The sequence below is a fragment of the Symphalangus syndactylus genome, chromosome 7 (assembly GCF_028878055.3).
Source record: "Symphalangus syndactylus isolate Jambi chromosome 7, NHGRI_mSymSyn1-v2.1_pri, whole genome shotgun sequence".
In the NCBI taxonomy this organism is placed as follows: Eukaryota; Metazoa; Chordata; class Mammalia; order Primates; family Hylobatidae; genus Symphalangus; species Symphalangus syndactylus.
The window spans coordinates 37213672-37240000 of record NC_072429.2 but is presented as its reverse complement, the minus strand read 5'-3'; the positions used below and the strand labels follow the sequence as shown (position 1 = coordinate 37240000).

Below are 26329 nucleotides of genomic sequence, written 5' to 3'. Positions count from 1 at the left end.
AGGCAATTGCTGAGTTATACAGAAAGTGTATGTTTTATTTTTGAAGAAACTGACGAACTATTTTCCAGAGTGGCTGTACCATTTTACATTTTCTTGTTTTTTTTGGTTTTGTTTGTTTTTGTTTTCATTTTTGTTTTTGAGATGGAGTCTCACTCTGTCGTCCAGGCTGGAGTGCAGTGGCATGATCTTGGCTCATCACAACCTCCGTCTCCTGGATTCAAGCAATTCTCCTGTCTCAGCCTCCCGAGTAGCTGGGATTACAGGCACCCACCACCATGCCTGGCTAATTTTTATATTTTTAGTAGTGACGGGGTTTTGCCATGTTGGTCAGGCTGGTCTTGAACACCTAACCACAGGTGATCCGCCCGCCTCAGCCTTCCAAAGTGCTGGGATTACAGGTGTAAGCCATTGTACCCAGGCATTTTACGTTTTCACCAGCAGTGTAGGGAGATCCAGTTTCTCCACATTCCTGCCAGCATTTGATATTCTATAATATTGTTTTGGTAGCAGCTTTACTGAGCTATAATTTATATCATATGGTTTGCCCATTTAAAATGTACAAATCAATGGTTTCTAGTATATTCACAGACTTGTGCAACCATCACCACACTTTAGAACATTTTCATCATTTCCCCAGAAAACCTGGCACCCTTCAGCTCCAAACTCCAATTCTCCATCCCCTCAGCCTTAGGCAATTGCCAATCTTTCTCTTTCTATCTGTTTCTGTAGATTTGCTTATTCTGGTCATTTCATATAAATGCAATAATAAAATATGTAGCCCTTTGTGATTGCCTTTTTTCACTAAGCATAATGTTTTTAAGATTCATTCACGTTGTAGGACGTATCAATCCAGTTGATCCTTGAACAACGTGGGGGTTGGGGCACCAACCTGTGCCAGGGAAAATCCACTTATAACTTCTGACTCACCAAAAACTTAACTACTGATGGCGCACTGTTCACTGGAAGCCTTACTGATAACATAAACAGCTGATTAACACATATTTTGTATGTTATGTGTATTATATACTGTATTCTTAAAGTAAGCTAGAGAAAAGAAAACGTTATTTAAAAAATCATGGAGAAGAGAAAAAATGCTTACTATTCGCTAAGTGGAAGTGGATCATCATAAAGGTCTTCATCCTTGTGGTCTTTGTGTTGAGTAGGCTGAGGAGGAGGAGGGGTTGGCCTTGCTGTCTCAGGGGTGGCAGAGGCAGAAGAAATTCTGTATATAAGTGGACCCATGCAGTCAAACCCATGCTGTTCAAGGGTCAGTTGTACTTCATTTCTTTTATTGCTGAATAGTATAGATATTTTTCCTTTAAACAATTATTAGTTTATTTTTCATGCTATTTTAAATGGATATATAATAGTTGGGGAGTATATGTGATATTTTGATACCTGTATACAATGTGTAATGATCAAATAAGGGCATGATGTTTTTAAAGAAATAACAATGAGGTTTTTTCCATTACACAGGCTATAATCTAAGGGATAACACATGCTGCTACAGAGGGGTTTTGCCTGCTAGGAGGTCTAGATTGCAATTAACCTAAGTGCAAATTAATGCTGTTTTAAGTCTTTAGTAGTTCTCTGTAAAGTATTTCTCGTGATTTTATTTATTTAGCAACAGTTTTGAGTTGTGGAGCCTGAATAGCTTTCCTGAAATTCTATGGGGATCTTTCTAGAGAAGCTGTGTACAGGTAGTGAATGTTGCCATTCAGGCCAGGGACAAATCAGCAGATCACAGGGTGTGTTCAGGAGCTAGAATACAGCTATGCATCAGACAGATTTGTTTCAGGATCTTTCTGGGCCTTTGCCCTCTGTACATCCCTGCCCTCCCCAAACACCCATTTATGTACTCTCCAATCCATGGAACAATGCTTTCAGCCTAAGACAGAAATTTCGACAACTACTAATACATCCACAAGAACCGTTTATGTAGCAAATAGTATTAATCATTGACGTGGTGAGGCACAGAGGAGGATACAAGATGAATAGGTGCTCATCTTGCCTCCAAGAGCTTAGTGTCTAGCCAGGAAAATGAGCACCCTGAGCACAAGGTTATATGGGATCTGTGCCATTTTAAATATTATGAAGTATTTTAACCATCCAGAAAATAACAAAGCAGAAAACAACAAATACCCATGTACTTACCTCCTAGCTTTGTTTAATTTTAACATTTTTGCCATGTTTCCTTTGTACTTTTTTAAACAAATAAAGCTTCTCAGCTACTCAGCAATAAAAAGGAAGGAACTACAACTATTGATACCTAAAATATATGTGAATCTCTAGGGAATTATGCTGATTGAATAAAGCCAATGCTAAAAGGTTACATACTGTGTGACTACATTTACATGAATTTTGGGAAAGGACACAATTATAGAAATGGACAACAGATTCGTGGTTGGCAAGGATTAGGATGGGATGGGGACTGGAGTGAATTAGGTGAAAAGACAACATGAGGGATGTTGTGTAACAATTGTGTATCTTACTGTGTCCATGTTTTTGTTGTTGTTGTTTTTGTTTGTTTGTTTGTTTTTGAGACAGGGTCTCGCTCTGTCACCCAAGCTAGAGTGCAGTGGTGCAATCTTGGCTCACTGCAACTTCCACCTCCTGGGCTCAAGCAATTCTCCTACCTTGGCCTCCTGAGTAGCTGGGACCACAGGCATGCACCATCATGCCTGACTAATTACAAAAAAAATTTTTTTGTAGAGATGAAATCTCACCATGTTGCCCAGGCTGGTCTTGAACTCCTGGGCTCAAGCAAGCCTCTCGCCTTGGCCTCCCAAAGTTCTGGGATTACATACATGAACCACTGTGCCCAGCCCTATTTGGTACTTGTAAAACATTATACAGGTGTCTATTTTTTGTCCTAGTGTCTTTCCTCTTTCCCCATTTCTGTTTTGGCCTGTATCTGACTGGTTGGTTATCTGACACTCTTGGGGTCTACTCCTGCTCTTGTTGTTTCTGCTGGTACTCACTCACAGGGGCATTCTTATATATTTTATTCTAAACTCATCCTCAGGACATGGTTATCTGTGGCCTAGGTTAAAGACGTGTCCTTCCGGAAACATTTTATTTTGTTGTGGCCACTCAGAATTCAGGATTTCTTTTTGTATAAATTTATCAGCTTTGGGCCACCTGGACCACATGTGTAGCATTGATTTGGACCTAAACCCAGTGAAGGCAGGTGTGTTGTTACGAATTTATGTTATGAAGGAGACCTTTTTTCCTCACCCGGAACCCAAGCCAGGATGAACTGTCTTTGTCATCTTCTGTGTGGATAGCTGCATTTTCTTTTTTTTTCTGATCCACCATTTCACAGAAGTCCTTGTGGATGGGGGGTCCCAGTTCTGTGAAGGAGCTTGTCTCCTGTTCCTACCTGGGCACTAATGCTCAAGTCTCTGGTTCACTGAGTTTCAAATACTGTCTTCCCTACCCACCCCTCTACTTTGGGCCACAGCTGCATCAGCTCAGCTGCTCCCCACCCTAGTTTTCAATTCCCTGTTTGAGGGCCCCAGTGATTTCTTTTTCCTCTCTTACAAGATCTGTCACGCAGTTAAAAAGTTTATTGTAACTGATCTGGCATTCCTAAGTGTTTTGTAGTAGGAAAGTTTTTCAGATCATCTTGTCCATGGTATTGCCCTTTACACTTTATTATTATTATTATTTTGAGATGGAGTCTTGCTCTGTCACCCAGGCTGGAGGGCAGTGGCACAATCTCAACTCACTGCAATCTCCACCTCCTGGGTTCAAGCGATTCTCTTACCTCAGCCTCCTGAGTAGCTAAGATTACAGGTGTGCACCACCACACCTGGCTAATTTTTGTATTTTGAGTAGAGATGCGGTTTTACTATGTTGGCCAGGCTGGTCTCGAACTCCTGACCTCGGGTGATTCGCCCACCTTGGCCTCCCAAAGTGCTGGGATTACAGGCGTGAGCCAGCGCACCCGGGCCCTTGATACTTTATAAGTTAGAGATAAAGGATTGTAGGAGTTTCAGAGAAGAAAAGTGCAGCTGGTGGGAGTGAGAAATGAGGGGAGGATCAAGAGTGGCCTTAGAGAAGTGAATGTTGGTGGATAGGAACACAGGAGGGGGCATGGCAAGTACAAAAGCAGGAAACGCCAATGCAGGTATGGAGAAGAGCGCTCAAGTCTCTTTCCACTGCAGTACAACCTGTGAAGAGGAAATGAAGTTAGAGCCTGGAGTGCAGTCTGTGCAGGGGAAATGAGGTTGGAATCAGATCACTGAGCAGCAGGAAGCTACTAAAGTCTTACAGCAGGGCACACCATGTTCACAAGCTTTGTTTCAGGGAGTTTAAACTGGAAACGTGTCCAGAAAGAATGGGTGTGGTGGTGGCAGGAGAGCAGTGTGGATTAGGAAGGATGACTCTGGGGGCTGTGGAAATAGCCCAGGCGATGGGTAGTAAGGCCTAAATGGGGTAGCTGGTGGGATGGGGTGTAGGGGGACCACTGGGAGAGGGTGAAAGAGATTCAGCTGCACCAGATAAAGAAATCTAGGTCAAGAGCTGGATTGGAAATAGAAGAAAAGCCAGGCAAACATGTCGTCTGGGTCCTGGGAAATGAATTCAAAATGTCAAGAATTATCTATTTAAAAAAATTTTTTTTGAAAGAGTCTTGCTCTGTTGCCCAGGCTGGAGTGCAGTGGTGTGATCTTGGCTCACTGCAACTTCTGCCTCCTGGGTTCAAGTGATTCTTCTGCCTCAGCGTATCTGAGTAGCTGGGACTGCAGGAGCCCACCAACATGCCTGGCTAACTTTTGTATTTTTAGTAGAGACAGGGTTTCACCATGTTGGCCAGGCTGGTCTCGAACTCCTGACCTCAGGTGATCTGCCCACCTTGGCCTCCCAAAGTGCTGGGATTACAGGCATGAGCCACCACCTAAAATGTCAAGAGTTATCAGAGCTGTTACCTACCTTTCAATATTGTTCAGGTACTGCCTACAAATGCTAATAAACAGTTCATCTTGACTCTGTTTGCAGCTTAAGATGTTTTTAGGCCTCTTGATGAGTAATTGTCATTGAATTAGAGAGAGCATGTCCAGTTCTTCCTGGAAGTGAGTAGGGATGCTTTTGCTTTTCCCAGAACCTGCTGACATGGCCAAGCATGGAGCCGATGAGCCGTCCTCCAGGTCAGGGAGTCCGGACGGGGAAGGTAGGGCCTCTGAGGACAGATCGCTGCTTCATCAGAGGCTGGCTGTCCGGGAGCTCATCGACACCGAGGTCTCCTATTTGCACATGCTCCAGCTCTGTGCCTCTGACATCAGGAGCCGCCTCCAGCAGGTACTTGGGTGGGGTCACACACAACCTGTCTTTATAGGGGCAAATGTGGGTCCCAGCTTCTGAGATTTCCCATCCATTCCTGGGGCAAGCTTGATAGAAAGGAAGCATGGTGGATGTGAAGTCTGACAGACCTGGATGTAAGCCCCAGTGCTTCTTTTCCTTGGCCGTGCAACCTCCAGCAAGGTCTTCCATGGCTTAGAGTCTTAGTGTATTCCTTGGCTAACTGGTGAGCGGAATAATCACCAGAGAGACCTATGTGAGCTAATGAACAAGCCCTTTTCAAGTTTGGAACAGATTGCTTAAACTGACCTTTTCTTCTTCTTCTTCTTCTTCTTCTTCTTCTTCTTCTTCTTCTTCTTCTTCTTCTTCTTCTTCTTCTTCTTCTTCTTCTTCTTCTTCTTCTTCCCCTTCTTCTCCTTCTTCTTCCTTCTTCTTCTTCTTCTTCTTCTTCTTCTTCTTCTTCTTCTTCTTCTTCTTCTCCTTCTCCTTCTCCTTCTTCTCCTTCTTCTCCTTCTTCTCCTTCTTCTCCTTCTCCTCCCCCTCCTCCCTCCTCCCTCCTTCTTCCTTCTTCTTCCTTCTTCTTCTTCCTCTTCCTTCTCCTCTTCTTCTTCTCCTCCTCCTCCTCGTCCTCCTCCTCCTCCTTCTTCCTCTTCTTCTTCTTCTTCTTCTTCTTCTTCTTCTTCTTCTTCTTCTTCTTCTTCTTCTTCCTCTTCTTCTTCTTCTTCTTCCTCTTCTTCTTCTTCTTCTTCCTGCTTCCCCTTCGAGGGTCTCTTTATTCGATCTGCAAAGTCATTGTCAGCAACTTGGCCTGGCCCTCTATGGCTTCCAACAAGGAAATGCTTAAAAGTCAGGAAATGCATTTGGTGCCTTTCCTAGTACCAAAATTTGACTACAACCTCTTTGAGCACCCTGAGATAAATCAATAGCATTTGTTTTTTCTTTACTTTTCTAACAGAATTCCAGACAAAAATAAATCTCATATATATATATATATAAAATTATATTTATATACACACATTCATATATAGAGAGATCCCTCAACCAAGAAGAGGCAAAGGATCCAGCGTCCTCTGAGGTGCCCCTTGGCCTGGTGCAGGAAGGCCAGGAGGCACCAGCTGTCTTGGGAATCACCTCGAGATGTGCAGTGCTGAGCGGGTGTGGCATGGATGGGGGTCTGCAACAGCCCTCTCCCTCTAAGGAAGGTGGAGCTAGGACAAACCAGGGGAGCCCTTTCTCAAGCTTTCCACCCATCCTGAAACATGAGCTGTACCTGATGGAGCTTTGAAACTAAAACCCAAAGTGCAGATACAAAAGGATTCCCTGATAGGCCTCTAGGGGACTGACTCCTTAGGGAAGAGTTCCAAGAGCATCAAGCAGCAGGGGCTGGGGGAGCCAGCAGGGAGGGCATAAGCCCACAGCCCCCAGGTCCCCGAAGACAGGTGTCATGGACACAGAGGCCTGCTCAGCCACAGGAGAGGGGCTGGGCTCTGTCCCCTCCTCAGGTCTCCAACCACAGCCCCTGCAGGCCCTCAGGCAGGGGAACCCAAAAGGCCAGGGCAAGGCTCGGATCACCCAGGAAAGCCCAAGGCAAACGTTTTTTTTTTTTTTTTTTTTTTTAGGAGACAGGGTCTCACTACATTGCCCAGACTGGTCTCAAACTCCCAGGCTCAAGCGATCCTCCCATCTCACCCTCCGAAGTCAGCCTCCTGATTAGCTAGGATTACAAGCATGTGCTACCACACCCAGCCATGACCTGCATTCTAACTATCTCATTTGCAGGGTGGTGACATGGAGAAATTATCACTGTGAGAGTTAACTATTATAGTGCTTATTTTTTACATTTTCTTTTTTGGGTTTCAGAAATAATGCAGGCTCTTGCTTGCTACATTTCAAGCATCCCCTAGCATTTGAGCTCCATAAGGGCAAATATTTTGTTAAGTTGAGTATATCCCAGTCTTGACACATAAATAACAGACTTAAAATTAGTCTGTCTTCAGGCCGGGTGCGGTGGCTCACGCTTGTAATCCCAGCACTTTGGGAGGCCGAGGCGGGTGGATCACGAGGTCAGGAGATCGAGACCACGGTGAAACCCCATCTCTACTAAAAATACAAAAAATTAGCTGGGTGTGGTGGCGGGTGCCTGTAATCCCAGCTACTCGGAGAGGCTGAGGCAGGAGAATGGTGTGACCCCGGGAGGCAGAGCTTGCAGTGAGCCGAGATCACACCACTGCACTCCAGCCTGGGTGCCTGGGTGACAGAGCGAGACCCCGTCTCAAAAAAAAAAAAAAAAAAAAAAAATTGGTCTGTCTTCGTTGAATGAAATACCAAAGTAGATAATGTAGAAAGTGAAGTACTTCTTTTATTTTACCCTCCAGAAATTGGGATTTTTCTCTATAGGCATGAAACAAGCAAATACAGTGATATGTCACTTAACATCAAGGATATGTTTTGAGAAATGCATAGTGAGGTAATTTCATCATGTGTGAACATCACAGAGTGCACTGATACAAACCTAGATGATATAGCCTACTACACACCTAGACTGGATGGTATGGCCTATTGCTCCTAGGCTATAAATGTGTTCAGCATGTCACTACAGGCAACTGCAGCACAATAGTATTTATGTATCTAAACACAGAAAAGGTACAGTAAAAATATGATATTATAATCCTATGAGATCATCCTGGTATATGCAGTCCATCATTGATTAAAATGTTATTATGCAGTGCATGACTGTATATGTTATTTATTTTAACAAAAACAAGAGCAGACTCTAGATATTGTTCTGCAGTTAGCTTCCCACTTGAGTGTGTGTCCAGCACATCCTTCCATGCTTGTGCATTTATATAGATGTCCTGCATCTTTTTAAACAGTGGTATAGCCTGGTTAATAGGGGCCAGAGAATGCATCTTGAGGTCATGGTGGTAGGTGTCAAGTATGTCAGGGCTGGAAAGAAGTCTAACTTCTCACCCTTCAATGACAGATGGGGAAACTGAGAGAAGCTAGCTGGCAGCAGATCTAGGCTAAAACCCCGGTTCAGCTTTCCTTCCACACTGAGTACTCCATCTGTTCCTCTCTTCCTGTAGAGTAATGAAAATACCTAATTTTTTTTTTTGAGATGGAGTCTTGCTCTGTTGCCCAGGCTGGAGTGCAATGGCACGATCTCAGCTCACTGCAACCTCCGCCTCCCAGGTTCAAGCAATTCTCTACCTCAGCCTCCAGAGTAGCTGGGATTACAAGTGCCCACCACCACGCCAAGCTAATTTTTGTATTTTTAGTAGAGATGGGGTTTCACCATCTTGGCCAGGCTGGTCTTGAACTCCTGACCTCGTGATCCACCCGCCTCAGCCCCCCAAAGTGCTGGGATTACAGGCGTGAGCCACCGCGTCTGGCCTGAAAATACCTAATTTATAACATTTCAAAGCCCTTGCAAAATTCCACTGGGGCAGCCAGTCTTCTCAAGAGTGATGGGAATGGTGTGAGTGTTCTGTCCTACTCTCGAAAGCCTGCAAATACATTCTATGGAATTCCCAACCACCTCCCATGGCTTCTTTGTTCCTTCCAGTTGCCACAGGAAGATCTGGATGTCCTGTTCTCAAACATTGATGATATCATCAAAGTGAACAGCAGATTCCTCCATGATCTGCAGGAGACAGCCTCCAAGGAAGAGGAACAAGTGCAGCTAGTTGGTAAGCAAAAAACCTAAGGTGTTGTCAGCCTTAGATTCTCGTGGAATTGTTCTCAGCGAGTGGTCGCTGCTTAACTGTCTCCAGAGTTCCAGAGAAATGCAGCTCAATGGCAGTCTGTTTTGGGGAGCTCCAAAATACAACATATCAGAGCCAGCAGGGCCCTCAAATAACAACTAGTCCAGTCCCATTGCTTTACAGAGACTGAGCCCCAGAGACAGAGAGGAACATGCTCAGTCACAGAATTGTTAGTGATGCAGCTAAATCTTTAGTCTGTGTCTCTTTCACATTCAGTCATCCAACAGTTATTTAATGAGCACCTGCAGTGTGCAGGCACAGCATTGACAAGAGAGTCTGAGCTTCTATTCTCATGGGGTTGACAAGTTAGTGACAGAGACAGAAGATAAACAGACAAACAACAGAATTGTAGGTAATAATTTGTAATCTGAAGGAAATAAATAGTCATGGTAACTTCTGGGTGTGAGGAAAGGCCTCTGGAGGAGGGAACATGTGAGCTGAGATCTGAGTGTCAGGAGGGAACTAGCCTTGAGAATATCTGAAGGGAGAGTAGAGAGCATAGTTGTGCAAAGGCCCTGAGGCAAGGATGAGTCCAGAATGTTTAAAGGACAGACAGAAGGTTGATGTGGCTCCAGGGAAATTAGTGAGGGGAGACTGTTAGGGAATAAAATAGAAGAGGCATGCAAGGACCAGATCATGCACAGCTTTATAGGTCATGGCAAGGAGTTTGGAGTTTATTCTAACTGTGATGGGGAGCCATTGGACAGTTTTGAGTGGGGAAGTGGCACGGTTTGATTTATGTTTTTCTTTTCTTTTCTTTTTTTTTTTTTTTTGAGACGGAGTCTCACTCTGTCGCCCAGGCTGGAGTGCAGCTGCAACCTCTGCCTCCCGGGTTCAAGCGATTCTCCTGCCTCAGCCTCCTGAGTAGCTGAGACTACAGGCGTGCACCACCACGCCTGGCTACTTTTTGTATTTTTAGTAGAGACAGGGTTTCACCATATTGGTCAGGCTGGTCTTGAACTCATAACTTCTTGATCCGCCTACCTTGGCCTCCCAAAGTGCTGGGATTACAGGCGTGAGCCACCGTGCCCAGCTGATTTATGTTTTTCAAAGATCTCTTTGGCTGTTGTGGACAATGAGGATTATGAGGGGGTGGTGAGAGTGGAAGCAGTGAGATCAGTTGGGGGCTTTACTGTGGCCCAGATGAGAAATGAGGATAGTCTCCTTTGGTTTAATATTTTTTTTTTGAGATGGGATCTCACTCTGTTGCCCAGGCTAGAGTGTAATGGAGCAATCACGGCTCGCTGCAGCCTCCACCTTCCAGCCTCAAGGATCCTCCTGCCTCAGCCTCCTGAGGAGGATAATCTTCTTATTCTGAAATGGTTAGGATGACCACAGCAGAAAGAAAGGAGGAGTGGGTCCAAACCTCATACCTGTCTCCTTCTGTCTCATCCCATCTGCTGCCAGGATTCCCATGGTGAGGGGTTTCCTAGTGGAGTCAGGAGATATAGGTGAATGGGTGGGTGCCAGATTCACTACAGTGGCAGAAAGGAGGAGGAGATGAAGGTACCCAGTGCTGTGGCCACCCAAGTCTCCCTGGCATTTACACCACCAATCTTCTAACTTTTCCTGGACATGAATGATGAAGATGGGGATTAAAAACAACAAATATGCAAAAAAGTTTTATTTTTTTTTGAGAGGGAGTCTCGATCTGTCACCAAGGCTGGAGTGCAATGGCATGATCTCGGCTCACTGCAACATCTGCCTCCCAGGTTCAAGCAATTCTCCTGCCTCAGCCCCCTGAGTAGCTGGAATTACAGGCGCCCGCCACCACACCCAGTTAATTTTTGTATTTTTAGTAGAGATAGGGTTTCACCATGTTGGCCAGGCTGATCTCGAGCTCCTGACCTCAGGTGATCCGCCCACCTTGGCCTCCCAAAGTGCTGGGATTACAGGTGTGAGCCACCATGCCTGGCCTAAATACACAAAGAAATCTTAAAAACCTACTTTCTGAGTGTTTACAAAATTCTAAACACTGTTCTTATGTACATATATTAATTCATTTCATCTCAAAATAACCCTGAAATGTAGATACCATTATCTCATTTTACAGTTGAGGAATCTTTGGCACAGAGAGAGGCAATAACCTGCTTAGTCACGCAGCTAGGGGCAGAGCCAGGATTTGAATGCAGCTAGTTGGCCCTGAGAGTCAGAGCTCTGAACTGCTACACTGAATTGCTTCTGCATGGTAGAAGGTGAGACTTAAAGCCTGTGTATTGTGTGTTTATCATTCCTTTGAAAATACAGTTCTTTACTAAAATAGCCATGTGAGTTACTATTCCCTACAAATGATAAAGGAATGCAAAATTAAAGAACAAGATTTAAAAAAGTACCTGTAGGCCAGCCATGGTGACTCATCCCTATAATCCCAGCACTTTGGGAAACTAAGGTGGGGGAATCACCTGAGGTCAAGAGTTCAAGACCACCCTGGCCAACATGGTGAAACCCCGTCTCTACTAAAAATACAAACATTAGCCAGGTGTGGTGGCACACACTTGTAATCCCAGCTACGCAGGAGGCTGAGGCACGAGAATCGCTTGAACCTAGGAGGTGGAGGTTGCAAGGAGCTGAGATCATGCCAGTGCACTCCAGCCTGGGTGACAGAGTGAGACTCTGTCTCAAAAATAAAAAAATTTAAAAAGTACCTATAGATGTTCTCACAGGTACTTTCTCTTTTATCATTTGATCATTATTTCGGTTAATAATTAACACTTATTTGAATGGAAATTGATATAGCCTCAGGCTGAAAACATTCTAAGGGTCTAAAGACTTTGAGCTCCGGCTCTTCTATAGCTACATGTTTGAGGTTTGGTGAGGTTCCTTGTAAAGGTCTTCATTTCTCAGTCTGCCTTCGTGCTGGAGCCACAGAGCCAAAATGTTACTTTGTCTCCTGATCACACCTGGTGATACGTCCATGGGCTGCCCTCACTACTTCACTGTAGGGTTTCCAGTTAAAATATGGGATGATCAGTTAAATTTGTATTTCAGATAAACAACGAATAATTTTTTAGTATAAGTATGTCCCAAATGTTGCACGGGACTTGCTTACACTAAAAAATTATTCATTGTTTATCTAAAATTTAAATTTAACAGAGCATCCTGTATTCCTCTCTCCCCTGCAAATTTGGCAGTCCTGTTCCCTGGCCTTTACAGAGTCTGCAGAAAAGACCCTCCTCATCTCTTGTCTCTTGTGGTTGCCAAAAAGAGGCCCAAATAACCCACATGGTTTTTCTTCTCCTCAGTGCAACTATGTGCCAGGTCAGGCTGCTCTCTGCTGTCTCTCTATTCCCCTTCTAGCCCCTAGGCCTTGCTATGCAAGGAGAGCCCTTTTCCCAGTAGGGCAGCAACAGCATTTTTTTTTTTTTTTGAGACAGAGTCTCTCACTGTCGCCCAGGCTGGAGTACAGTGGCGCGACCTTGGCTCAGTGCAAACTCTGCCTCCTGGGTTCAAGCGATTCTCTTGTCTCAGCCTGCCGGGTAGCTGGGATTGCAGGCACACGCCACCACGCCCGGCTAATTTTTGTATTTTTAGTAGAGACTAGGTTTCACCATGTTGGCCAGGCTGGTTGCAAACTCTTGGCCTAGTAACAGCATTTTGAAAGATTTTTGGGAGGCTGGACATGGTGGCTTATGCCTGTAATCCCAGCACTTTAGGAGGCTGAGGCAGATAGATCACCTGAGGTCAGGAGTTCGAGACCAGCCAGGCCAACATAGTGAAACCCCATCTCTACTAAAAATACAAAAATCAGTCAGGCGTGTTGGTGGGTGCCTGTAATCCCAGCTACTTGGGAGGCTGTGGCAGGATAATTGCTTGAACCCAGGAGAGGGAGGTTGCAGTGAGCCAAGATTGTGCCACTGCACTCCAGCCTGGGCAACGGAGCAAGACTGCATTTCAAAAAAAAAAAAAAGAAAGAAAAGAAAACAGAAATATAACGTTAGCTACAAATATTTAAATCTTTTCAAGTAGCTACATTAAGAAAATTAAAGAAGCAACTGAAATTAATTTTAATGATATCTTTTATTTAACTCAATAGATCCAAAATAATATTTCAACATGTAATCAGTATAAACATTCATCATTTATTACTTTTGTTTTGTATGAAGTCTTTGAAATCCAGTATCTTTTACACTGACAGCACATCGCATTTGGGGTTCATCATATTTCAAGTGCCCAATAGCCACGTGTAGCTGGTGACTACTGTGTTTGAGCACTGTAGGTCTAGTGGTTACAGCAGGAGCTTTGGAATCTGACTAACAAGGCCCTGCCACCCACAAGCTCTTTCCTTTCTGAGTCCCAGTTACTGCCACCTTAAAATGAGCATGAAAATAGTATCCATCTCTGTGCCAACAATGATGCCAAGTACTTAACCTGAAGGAGCTCTTCGAATTCTCGTAATATCGTTACTTATTGCTTATTAATAATAACCTCCATTTTACCAAAGACATCTCTGAGGCTCAGAGAGGCTAAGTAACTTTCCCCAGTTCACTCAGCTTGACCAGGCAGAGTTCGTATTTGAACCCAGCTCTTCTACAGCCCTAGGTCTTGACCGTGCTGCCCCCCTTTCTCTCCTTTCCAACTAATCCCAGCTAGAGATAAAGTGTCCCCTTTGATGCTAGGAATACATTGTTTGCTAATCTGTGACTGGAGAAGGACAAGCAGGAAGGAAAAAAGCCTTTCCTTTGGTGTAATTGGCATTCTTGCCTCTTTGGACCACTCTGTTCTCTGGCAGTTCACTTTCCTCCATCCTTTAGTTACTGAAACACCCTTGCCCCTGGCCACACTGGTATGACACAGTTTCCTTGGCATGTCTGTCTCATTCCTGAGGACACGCCCATGTTGAGGAGAGTGTGGGAACTGGCCTAGGTTTCACGGCCACACCTAGGCTATCTCTTAGCAGGGCCGTCTCTGCAGTTGGCTGATCTCTCTCTCACACAGCTTCTTCCTGGCTGCAGTTTCGGGTGGTCATGTTCTGTCTGGCTCTAGGGGCGTCTCCTGGGACTTCTTGCTAGGCATCAGCTGAACTGACACTGGGAAAGGGTAGGCCCTGGGACAGTGATTTCCCCATGGGGATCTTTGCTGAGAACTGGACCATGCACCTCTGGCCACCAACTGATGTGTCCCAACACAGACCTTGTCTAGGTCACAGGTCTAGCCCATGGCTTTGGCAGGCAGTAGGGTCAGCTGGGCTTCCTGTGGTCCCTGGTTCCCCACCTGCCTTCTTGTGATTAATATATTTTTCTTCACCCTCACCACTTCCTCTCAAGTCCGTCCACCCGCTATAGGTAACTAATCTCATTAGTTTCTGATTTGAAAATATGGAATGCTTCGCAAATTTGCATGTCATTTTTGCAGAGGCGCCATGCTAATCTCTATATTGTTCCAACTTTAGTGTATATGATGCTGAAATTGAGCACCAGCGTGATCCTTTTAAGCAGAAATCAGATCATGTCACCGTTGCTCAAAGCCCTCCTGTTGCTTCCTGCAACCATCAGAATAAAACCTGAATCCCTTACTGCACTCCACTTACTTTAAGACCCTACATGATCTGGCTTCTGTTTCCTGCTTATTTCCTCTGCTTTATTTTTATTTTTTAATTAATTGATTTTTTGAGACAGTCTTGCTCTGTTGCCCAGGCTGGAGTGCAGTGGTACAATCTCAGCTCACTTCAACCTCTTCCTCCAGGGTTCAAGCAGTTCTGCGTCAGCCTCCTGAGTAGCTGGGATTACAGGCACCTGCCACCACGCCTGGCTAATTTTTGAATTTTTTTAGTAGAGATGGGGTTTCACTATGTTGGCCAGGCTGGTCTCAAACTCCTGGCCTCGAGTGATCCACCCGCCTTGGCCTCCCAGAATGCTGGGATTTCAGGTGTGAGCCACAGCACCCAACCTATTTTATTTTTTGACACCATCCACCTGGAGATTTATTTCCTCTACTTTATGCCGTTGCTAACCTACTCCAGCCACACTTGCCTTTTTGCTGTTGCCCTTGTGGCCAGCACTCTCCTGCCTCAGGGCCTCTGCAGGTGTCCTTCCCTAATACTTGGTGCTGCTCTTCCCTTGCTTGTTCCCAGGGCTAGTTACCTCTGCCTCTCTGGTAGACATTCACATCTTGCGAGAGGCCTTCCCCAAGTACATCCCCCACCATTTTCTAACTCTTTATTTGGCTTCGTTTTAATTCGTGGCACTGATCATATGTGTATTGTCTCATGCGTCCATGTGAAGAGACCACCAAACAGGATTTGTGTGAGCAACAAGGCTGTTTATTTCACCTGGGTGCAGGCAGGCTGAGTCCGAAAAAGGAGTCAGCAAAGGGTGGTGGGATTATCGTTGGTTCTTATAGGTCTGGGGATAGGCGGTGGAGTTAAGAGCAATGTTTTGGGGGCAGGGGGTGGATCTCACAAAGTACATTCTCAAAGGTGCAGAGAATTATAAAGAAACCTCTTTTTTTTTTTTTTTTTTTTTGAGACGGAGTCTTGCTCTGTCACCCAGGCTGGAGTGAGTGCAGTGGCACAATCTCAGCTCACTGCAAGCTCCGCCTCCTGGGTTCGTGCCATTCTCCTGCCTCAGCCTCCTGAGTAGCTGGGACTACAGGTGCACACCACCACGCCCAGTTAATTTTTTTGTATTTTTAGTAGAGACGGGGTTTCACTGTGTTAGCCAGGATGGTCTCGATCTCCTGACCTTGTGATCTGCCCATCTGGGCCTCCCAAAGTGCTGGGATTACAGGCGTGAGCCACCTCGCCCAGCCTAAAGAAACTTCTTAAGGGTGGGGGAGGTTATAAAGAACATTGATCAGTTAGGGTGGGGCAGAAACAAATCACAATGGTGGAACGTCATTACTTAAGCTATTTTCACTTCTGTGGGTCTTCAGTTGCTTCAGGCCATCTGGATGTATACGTGCAGGTCATTGGGGATATGATGGCTTAGCTTGTGCTCAGAGACCTGACATATATAATAAATATATTACATATGTAATATGACATATATAATAAATATATTACATGTGTAATATGACATATATAATAAATATATTACATATGTAATATGACATATGAGGATGGCGATTAAAAATAACACATACGCAAACAAATTTTTTTTTTTTTTTGAGATGGAGTCTTGCTCTGTCGTGCAGGCTGGAGTGCAGTGGCGCGATCTGGCTCACTGCAACCTCCGCCTCCCAGGTTCAAGCAATTCTCCCTCAGCCTCCCAAGAGTAGCTGGGACTACAGGGGCACACCATCACACCCGGCTAAGTTTTGTATTTTTAGTAGAGACAGGGTTTTACCATGTTAGCCAGGCTGGTCTGGAACTCCTTACCTCGTGATCCACCCGTCTTGGCCTGCAAAGTGCTGGGATTATAAGCGTGACCCACCGCGCCCGGCCATAAGTACTGTTTCTATTTGCATTCCATAGATGAGAAAATAGAGGGCCAGAGGAGTGAAACACTTGCCTCAGTGAAACACTTCCCTTCCCCAACTGGGGAAGGGTTGCTGGAGATCTGGCCCTAGTTCCCTCGAATCCAAGCCCACACTGTAACCAGTTGTGTTATGCTGCAGCATGTCTTTGTAAATTGGGGATTTATAGTTGTGCTTGCCACACATTTTGTCTTTAATTGTAAAGATAAAATGAGCGGCCAGGAGTGGTGGCTCACAGCTGTAATCCCAGCACTCTGGGAGGCTGAGGCGGGTGGATCACCTGAGGTCAGGAATTCAAGACCAGCCGGGCCAACATGGTGAAACCCCATCTCCACTAAACATACAAAAATTAGCCGGGCATGGTAGCATGAGCCTGTAATCCCAGCTACTCAGGAGGCTGAGGCCGGAGAATGGCGTGAACCCGGGAGGAGGAGGTTGCAGTGAGTAGAGATTGCGCCACTGCACTCCAGCCTGGGCGACAAGAGCAAGACTGTCACAAAAGAAAAACAAAACAGAGCAAAACAAAAACAAAAAAACAAGCTAATGGTTATGAGTGTATTTTGTATACTATAAAGCACTGTCCAAATGTGAGCATTATTAATATTCCTGGTATGACTATAGCTACCATTTAGTAAGTGCTCACAGTGTCCCAGCCTAAGATGTATATCATTCTGTCACTCAATCCTCAGAACAACCTTGTGAAAAGATGAAAAAAAAAAAACAGAAAGTCAGGAAGATGAGGTCATTTGCCCATGGTGACATGCTGGTAAACCCAGCAATCTCATTGGAGAGCTGGAGGGGTTTACTTACTGCCTCCCTGTTCCAAGCTAGGGGACACACAGACATGCCCTTAACGACCCCTTATTGCATCTTCACCCTCAGGTAACATATTTCTGGAATTCCAAGAGGAGTTGGAGCAAGTCTATAAGGTCTACTGTGCCAGCTACGACCAGGCCTTGCTACTGGTGGATGCGTACCGGAAGGAGCCGGAGCTGCAGAGGCACATCCAGGGCACCATTGAGGCAGTGGTGTGAGTAGAACAGCCAGTGAGCACTCGCTCCTACCCCACTGACCCGGGTCAGGGGCAGCTACGGTCTCACCCCTTTTTCATGCCATTCATGCTGCTTCAGGAGTGTTGCTCTGTCAGCGCCTGTGTTAGTCAGGATAGGGCAGGCTGTGCCACAGAGACAAACAGCTCCCACATCTCAGTGGTTTCAAACAACAAAGGTTTATGTCTTCCTTATGCTCCATTGAAGGCTGACTTGGGGTTCTTCTCTTTGTCATCCTCACTTCGGGACCCAAACTCACAGCAGCCACTGTCTGGGATATTGCCAGTAACTGTGGCTTAAGAAAAAAGAGCTCTGGAGAGTCTAACGCTGGCAATTGAATGCTGTGGTCCAGAAATAATATTAATCACTTCTCGTAATTCATTGGCCAGGACTAATCATAGCTTCATTCAACAGCCAGGAGGCAGGGCATGCCATCCTACCACATGTCCAGCGTTGGAGAAGTGGAAACATTTGGGAACAGTGCTCATGAGAAGCACAGGAAAGGGCAGTGAGATGATGGGACCCGTGTGTTCCCATAGTGATGAGAAGCAGGTGTGTATCACCTGAGGCTCCCTCTCTACCGGTGGCTGAAGTCCTGCCACATGGAAAAGGGAGAGTATCACCAGTCCATGGTGGACTCATAGCTTAGAATTAGCACCAATGGGTAGAAGCCCCAGGTAGAAAAATGTAGAGAATATGTATTCAAATTTAAATTTTTGAACGGGTAACATGATTACATGATTCAAAAACTTTAAAACATCAAAATTTTTACAGTAAAAAATATCTGACTGGCTGTATTTTTTACAGTAAAAAATATCTACAGTGCTGGGACAACAGGCGTGAGCCACTATGCCAGGCCTAAAGTCTCCTTTTCAAGAACGCGTGTCCTAGCCCCTCTCTGCTCCCCAAAAAACTGTATTCATTTTCTCTTTTTATTCATCCTTCATGGGTCTTACAAACAGGCTTCTGCAAGAGTCACTAAATATATTTCTATAGTTTACAGATATAAAGGGAAGCAAGGTGCCAGAGATGAGATAAAAGGGAGAAGTGGAGGCCGCGCAAACTAGAGACAACAGACCCTTGGTAGCGTGCAGCTGCAGCACAGCCTTAGCTAATTGTTGCCATCAAGTGGCTTTTGCTAGATAACAAACCACCCCCAAAATGTAGTGGCTTAAAACAAACATTTATTTAGCTCATACTTCTGCATATTAGCAATTTAGGTGTACTCAGTAAATGATTGTCCTGGAATCATTAGCACCCTCAAATATCTGCAGTCACCTGCAGGTCAGCTTTGCTGATCCTGGCTGGGTTTTTTCATGTATCTGGGACACATAAGCTGCCTCACCTGTGATCCTATGTTCTCTCCTCTTCCCGCCTGCTAGCTTATTCACATCGTGGTCTCAAGGTTCTAAGGGCTGTGGGGAGGGCTTGGCATCTAGAGGTCTTAGCTGGGAACTGGCACATTGTCATTCAAATGAAGTCCTAAGGCCAGCCCATACTCAAGGGGTGGGGAAATAAACTCCATTTCTTGGTAGCAGGGGCTTCATAGTGACAAAGGCTTGTAGAGATTTGGGGAGGAATAATAGCAGTGATTTTTTTGCAAACCATCTGCCTCAGCTGCCATGTAGAAATGAGGGTCTATTGTGGCCAGAGCCTCTGATTTTTTAAGAGACGCCAGAAACTTAGATGTAACATCTCTCAAGAGTTCAGTGCTGGCATCTAGCTCAGACATTTAATAAACACTGTGTGTGGGAGCCCTAGTTGGCTCAGAGGCTGCTGTTTATTACATCCTCTGCACTTTGGTCTTTCCTAGCCAGGCCAGCTGGGCTTTGCTCACGGGCTCTGTAGCCGGGCTACATGGTGGTGGATGTGGCTTGGCCCCTGGCCATGAGAGAGCCATTTTATGGCTAAGGATCTAGTTTCCTTATGTGTAAGGTGGGAGGGATAACAGCCCCGCATGGGGCATTGATTCATTGCACACAAGTGACACTCAATGAATCCCACGTATTATAGTTATCTCAGCTAGGCAGGGATTCTGTTTTCTCTGAGACCACACTGTAGTTCTCAATTTTATCAGTGCCATGCTCCCTTGTTATAACAAATATTACATAAATTTACTATCCTAAGACATATCCTGAAATATATGTATAAATAAATATATCTCTCCTACCTATATATGTAACTGAAAAAAATCAATATAATGGCTTCACTATAAAGGAGAAATAAAAGGAAAATCATTTCCAATAAAATGCTATATAGTTCAGTGTGCATATGCTTGGACACCACTACTAAAAGATATAAGGAAGCCATCAGATGCTTGCAGCTACTTAAAATAAATAAGTTTGGATTTAAAGACAGATATCTGAAGCTGTTCTGTACAAAAAGTACAGAAAAATGAAAGGGCACAGAATGTGTGTACCCTAGAATAGCAACTGACAGTGACAATAAACCTGACTTTTTTTTTTTTTTTTGAGATGGAGTCTCGCTCTGTCGCCCAGGCTGGAGTGCAGTGGCGCAATCTCAGCTCACTGCAAGCTCCACCTCCCCAGTTCATGCCATTCTCCTGCCTCAGCCTCCCGAGTAGCTGCGACTACAGGCGCCGGCCACCACGCCCGGCTAATTTTTTGTATTTATAGTAGAGACGGGGTTTCACCGACGGGGTTTCACCATGTTAGCCAGGTTGGTCTCGATATCCTGACCTCGTGATCCGCCCACCTCGGCCTCCCAAAGTGCTGGGATTACAGGCGTGAGCCACCACGCCTGGCCTAAACCTGACTTTCTTGTTTATGATAAGAGAAAGAAGGAAATAACACCGTTGAAATTGGGATTTATAAAAGGTAGTGTCATAGTAATTCCCAGTATTATGATGTATGACTGGTTAGAGTCCAAGTGTGACAAACATATTTAGGTTCTTAGAAGTGTAGCACATTTCGAGGCCTTTGTTCAGTTTCTGAATGTCCAGGGGGGCATATGAGACATGGAACAATTAGCTGCAGTTCAGGACTGTCCTTGCAAGACATCCAGTGTACCTGGTCCCTGCCCGTTAAATGCCTGAGGCATTACTTTCCAGAGCCTGGCCAATAAGAATCACCACGCCAGCCATAATTAGTTCTTTCTCAGTCTGCTAGGATAGATGGCACCAGATTATTAGATTCCTTGGGATTCCAAAATGCACGCTGACCCTACCCTTTATTTGGGTGGGATGTTCATTCTTTTTTTGCCAATTGTCTTTTAAGGCAACTCTTCCCATCTGAGAGCCAAGGGAATAAAAAACCTCGACTTTGCAGTGGGCAGGAAGCTCTGCCCTACGTAGGACTGTCCTAATGGTAGAGCTGTCAGGGTGGAAAAGGCGGCCTTGCAGAGGTGGGCCCTTCCAGCACAAAGCACTCAAATTCCAGAATGATGGCTGAGGCAGCAGAGTTTGCAGAAGGCAAATAACCTTCTTTGTTTTCCTTTATCAACTAGGTGTGTTTGTTTTAAATATAAGAGCAACATATGCTTGAACAAAAGGGAAAGTTCCAACAACACATAAGTATATAAAGTAAAAAGTAAAAGTCCATTCCACTAGTAGTGTTTTCCATCCAAATTTTCTACTGTATATTTATAGATAGAGAGACAGATAGATGGACAGACAGATAGATGATTAGATTGATAGACAGAATTTTTTTTTTTTTTTTTTTTGAGATGGAGTTTTGCTCTGTCACTCAGGCTGGAGTGCAGTGGCGTGAACTCAGCTCACTGCAACCTCTGCCTCCTGGGTTCAAGCGATTCTCCTTCCTCAGCCTCCCGAGTAGCTGGGACTACAGGAGTGCGCCACCATGCCCGGCTAATTTTTATATTTTTAGTAGAGACAGGGTTTCACCATGTTGGCCAGGATAGTCTTGATTTCTTGACCTCGTGATCTGCCAGTCTTGACCTCCCAAAGTGCTGGGATTACAGGTGTGAGCCACAGCGCCCGTCTGATAGATAGAATTTTTATGAGGCTTCTTCTATACATGCTGTTCTAGAATTTACATTTATGCTTAACCATAGTAATGAATATCTTTTCAGGACAGCATGGATATTTCTGCAGTGTTCTTTCTTTTTTTTTTTTTTTTTTTTTTTTTGAGACAGGGACTCACTCTGTCACCCAGGCTGGAGTACAGTGGTATGAACTCAGCTCAATGCAGCCTTGACCTCCTAGGCTCAGGTGATCCTCCTACCTCAGCCTCCTGAGTAGTTCAGACTACAGGTGTGTGCCACCACACCTGACTCATTTTTTGTATTTTTGTAGAGACAGGGTTTCGCTATGTTGCCGAGGCTGGTCTCCAACTCCTGGACTCAAGCAATCTGCCCACTTTGGCTTCCCAAAGTGCTAGGATTACAGGCATGAGCCACTGCGCCCAGCACAGTGTTTTTTTTAATGGCTGCAGAGTTTCTTTCCTGGACTGTTCTTAGACTATGGTTTATTTGGCCATTCCTCTATTGAAGCACATTTGGGTTGTTTCCAATTATTTGCTAACTCAAACAGAGTCACTGAACAACTTGTACCTTTATCTTTGCTCACTTGGGTTTGGATTTCTGTGGGTATGTTTCTAGGATGAGATTGATGGAAGAAAGGGTTTGTACCCTTTACAAATTGCCAAACTCCTCTGCCTCTCCAAGATCTTGCCAGTTGATACTCCCACCAAGAGAATGTACGAGGCCTGTTTTTCCACACTCACCCAGCTCTGTGTATCATCTTTCAATTTCTGTTGCCTATCTGAAAAGCTGCATAAAAATGTATTGTCCAAATTACCTTAGAAAGTCTGTAAATGTGAGCGGATGCCCTCATTCTTTGGTAATTCCTTCATGATTGTGAGGAAAGTACCCGATCATCTCTTCCAGGACCCCTTGCTCTCTAATTTGTGAGGCGATAGCTGTCCCCGGGAGACAGTTGGCTCTTTCCCATGGAAAGGAAGCCCAGAGGATGGAGTTTTGCAAATACCTGGCAGTGGTTTCCACCTCCCCTGCCCACAGTCAGCCAAGCCCCAGGACACCCTTGGTGAGAGCAGATGGCCAGTGTAGGCGTCTCCTGATGGGTAATCCTGCCCCCTGCAGCTTCTGAGGGGCTCCCACCTGCTCTGCCTATTCTTTGCTTCATGGCTGATCTTTCCTGGACATTTGGTCTGGAGATTTTCCTAAGGAAGGAGAGCCAGAGGCACGAGTACCATCAGGGAGGGCCCAGAGAAAGGTCCTGAGCAGCATTGGTTGAGTCTTCAAGGAGAAGGCACACTTAGATGGCTGAGATTTGAAACCTTTGTGTCTTTCTCCAAGCTGGGCCTAGGGTCTACTGGTCATAATCAAGAAAAGACTGTGGAGTCCCTTCCCAGATGCCATTGACTTGGGGGACTCTTGATGAAATTCCAGACATCCTTAAGAAGGAGACTATAACTAGTCATCCGTGCATCAGTGGTGTATCTGGAAGGGACCTTGGCACCATTAGTTCCAGAGTTTTCTGTTTTCACTTTTTTTTAAAAGATGAGGTCTTGCTTTGTTGCCCAGGCTGGAGTACAGTGGCATGATCATAGCTCAGTGTATCCTCGTACTTCTGGGCTTAAGCAATCCTCCTGCCTTAGCCTCCTGAGTAGCCACCACCATGCCTGGTTAATTTTCTTTTTTTTTTGAAGCAGAGGTCATGCTATGTTGCCCAGGCTGGTCTTGAACTCCTGGCCTCAAGTAATAATTTTTTTTAACTTTTTTTCATAAAAAGTTTCAAAACTATAGAAAAATACTATAATGTGATAGATACATACCCTCCACCTAAAATTAACAAGTGTTAACATTTTGCTGTTTGCTTTATCTATTTTTATGCTAATTTGAAGGAAATTGTAGATATTATGACTTTTTACCCCTAAATACTTTAAATAAATCTCTAAAAATTAAGTTCCTGTTATTTTAAGAACATTTTTTTGGCCGGGTGTGGTGGCTCACACCTGTAATTCCAGCACTTTGGGAGGCAGAGGCGGGCAAATCACGAGGTCAAGAGATTGAGACCATCCTGGCCAACATGGTGAAACTCCATCTCTACTAAAAATACAAAAAAATTAGCTGGGCGTGGTGGTATGCACCTGTAATCCCAGCTACTTGGGAGGCTGAGGCAGGAGAACCACTTGAACCCGGGAGGCAGAGGTTGCAGTGAGCCGAGATCACACCACTGCACTCCAGCCTGGTGACAGAGTGAGACTCCGTCTCAAAAAACAAAACAAAAAAACACGAACATTTCTTTAAGGCAGCAGACCATTCTATTAAATAAGATATCATGTGGATACGCAACACAGAGTTGAGCTGCGCTCGGGACATACCTGAGCAGAGATGTCAAGGATCCAGTTGTACGTGTCAGTCTGGAGCTCTGGAACAGAAGTTGGAGGTGGAGATCTGGGCTTGGGATGTGTTTAAAGCCATAGGACCAAATGAGGTCACTAAGAGAAAGTGGAGAGAGAGGGAGGAGAGGACACCCAGGGCACTCCGGCATTGGAGGGAGACCAGCAGAGGAGGCTGAGAGAGCTGCCTGCAGAGTATGAGGAGAAGCAGGACAGAGGGTGTCTCTGGGGCCAAAAGAAGAAAGTGTTTCAAGAGCAAGGATGTAGTCAGTCATGTCTGCTGTGGAGAGGCCGAGCAAGCTGAGGGCAGAGAGCTTGAACATTGGATTTGGGACAGATGGGAAACCAAGGCCCAGAACTGTCACTGCCTGCCTAACATCTAGAACTCACAAGTTACAGATGAGGAACTGGAGGACCACAGAGAGAAGGTGACTTGCCTGAGATCACACATAAGCTAAATGGTAGAGAAGGACTAGAGCCCAGGCCCCCTGGTCCTCCAAAGGGTGGGCTTTACCTGCCTAATACCAGCCTTCTCCCTCAGGCCACAAGCTGGATCTTCAGGCCTCAGTTTCTTGCTGGTAATTCCTCTGCAGAGGATCACCAGGTACCCATTGCTGCTGCAGAAAATCCTGGAGAACACAGTCCCTGATGCCAGTGCCTACCCTGTCCTTCAGAGGGCTCTCTCTGCCCTCCAGGACGTGAACACCAATATCAATGAGTACAAGATGCGCAAGGAAGTGGGTAAGGACTTGGGCATTTAAGGGGACACATTTGTGGGAATGCTTCCAGTTACAGAAAATTTATCTAAAATCGGCTTCACCAGTAAAGAGAATGTAGTGGCTTATGTAACTATAAATCCAGCGGTAATGCGAGCTTTAGGTAGGGTTCGATCAGGGTGCTGGCTCCATTTCCCTGTAACTCCCTTGTCTCTGCTCTTTACTCTATATCAGCTTCATCTTCAGGCTGGCTTGCCTCATAATAGTAAGCTGTGGCTGTTCCAAGACTCACAGCTGCACACCACACTTACCAGGATAAGGCAGGGTATTTTCCCCTTAGCCACAAAAATTAAATCAAAGCTTCTCTTTGATAGGACCCACCTGGGTCTTGTGCTTACCCTGAATTAATCACCGTAGTTAGGGCATCATGAACTGATTGGCTTAGGCCTGGGTTATGTGCCCTTCTTTGAATCAATCACTGTTGCCAGGGGGTTGGAATTATATAAATTGGCTTGTATCAGTCAGCAACCCACCCCTTGGGCTAAGGTGAGATCAATCTCATCCAAACCACATGACTGCCACACTGTAGAGGATAAACCAATACTGGGGAGGTAAAGAGCTGTGCATATATCTGGGGAGAGGGGGATCCCCTGCCTCTCAGGTTGTTAAAAGAGAAAGGTTTGGAAAACGAAGCAGGGTCCCAAGTTAAGAGAAACTCAATTACATGACTGAGACAATATAAAAATGGCAATTCAGCTAATGTTTACTAAGGGCTAGCTGTGCCATGCTTTTTCTTTCATTGTCATATTTGGTCTTTGCACTAACCCTCTGAGGTTGGCCCTGTTAGCCCCATTTCACAGTCGGGTAAAATGAGAGCATACATCACTTGCTTCCTACCACAGAACTGGTAAGAGACAGAGCCAGGTTTCAAACTCAGGCCTGGAGTCTTCACTGCCATGCTATACTAAGCAGCTTTGGATCTCCTCCCCACCTGCTTCTCCATCCTACGACAGATCAGTAGGAAGCACTGAGTCAGGACCGGGAAGCGTGGTTCCCAGCTGGCCTGGCTCAAAGTGGCTGAGGGACCCCAGGCAAATCTCTTCTCCCTGGGTTCTTCTTTAGGAAGTTCATTCAGACCCTGTGTCTTAGGTGACTCTCCCAGCAATCCTGCAAGGTGGCTGGTCCCATTTTACGGATGAGGAAACTGAGGCCCCAAGGAGTGGTGACTTCCCAAAGTCAAGCAGGCAGGACAGAGGACCCTGTGCTTTTCCTGTGTGACTCACCAACCTGATGAATGTGACCCTGATGGAGCAGAGGGCCCAAGCAGGTGCCCAGCCAGGCATGTCTGTGACACTTGCTTTCCTGAGTCAGCTTGATCACTGTGCTTCCCCTCTTCTCTGTCTTTGCAGCCTCCAAGTACACCAAGGTAGAGCAGCTGACCCTCCGGGAGCGGCTGGCCCGCATCAACACGCACACCCTCTCCAAGAAGACCACCCGGCTGAGCCAGCTGCTGAAGCAGGAGGCGGGGCTGATCCCCAGGGTGAGCGTGGGCCTGGGAGGAAGAGTCACATCTAGCCACCCCCAAGGCCAGGCCTTGCACAGTGGGTAGACAGGGGGCTTAGGCTCCTTTCAGAACTGAGGCAGTGGAGGCTGAGAGATTGAGGTGCTGGGAAGAGGCAGAGGTGGCACCCCACTTGATTCTGAAGAGCCAGTGGAGGGGTTTCTCCAGTGTCTTGGGCCACTCT

At 45.5% G+C, this 26329-nt stretch overlaps 1 protein-coding gene and 1 non-coding gene across 5 annotated transcripts in view; one reads left to right on the top strand and one right to left on the bottom strand.

Moving 5' to 3' along the window:
- Positions 1–26329, top strand: part of ARHGEF37 (Rho guanine nucleotide exchange factor 37) — a 54425-nt gene that overhangs the window by 11812 nt on the left and 16284 nt on the right. For all 4 annotated transcript variants that reach the window (XM_055285683.2, XM_063643213.1, XM_055285685.2 and 1 more), the window contains 5 exons: positions 5105–5301; positions 8867–8990; positions 17361–17508; positions 24410–24609; positions 25994–26124. In XM_055285683.2, the coding sequence (XP_055141658.1) occupies positions 5116–5301; positions 8867–8990; positions 17361–17508; positions 24410–24609; positions 25994–26124 (789 nt within the window). In that variant the 5' untranslated portion in view covers positions 5105–5115. The remainder of the gene's footprint in view (positions 1–5104; positions 5302–8866; positions 8991–17360; positions 17509–24409; positions 24610–25993; positions 26125–26329) is intronic.
- LOC129487042 (U6 spliceosomal RNA) lies at positions 14375–14479 on the bottom strand. Its single transcript, XR_008659177.1, has one exon. It is a non-coding gene; the product is annotated as a U6 spliceosomal RNA (small nuclear RNA).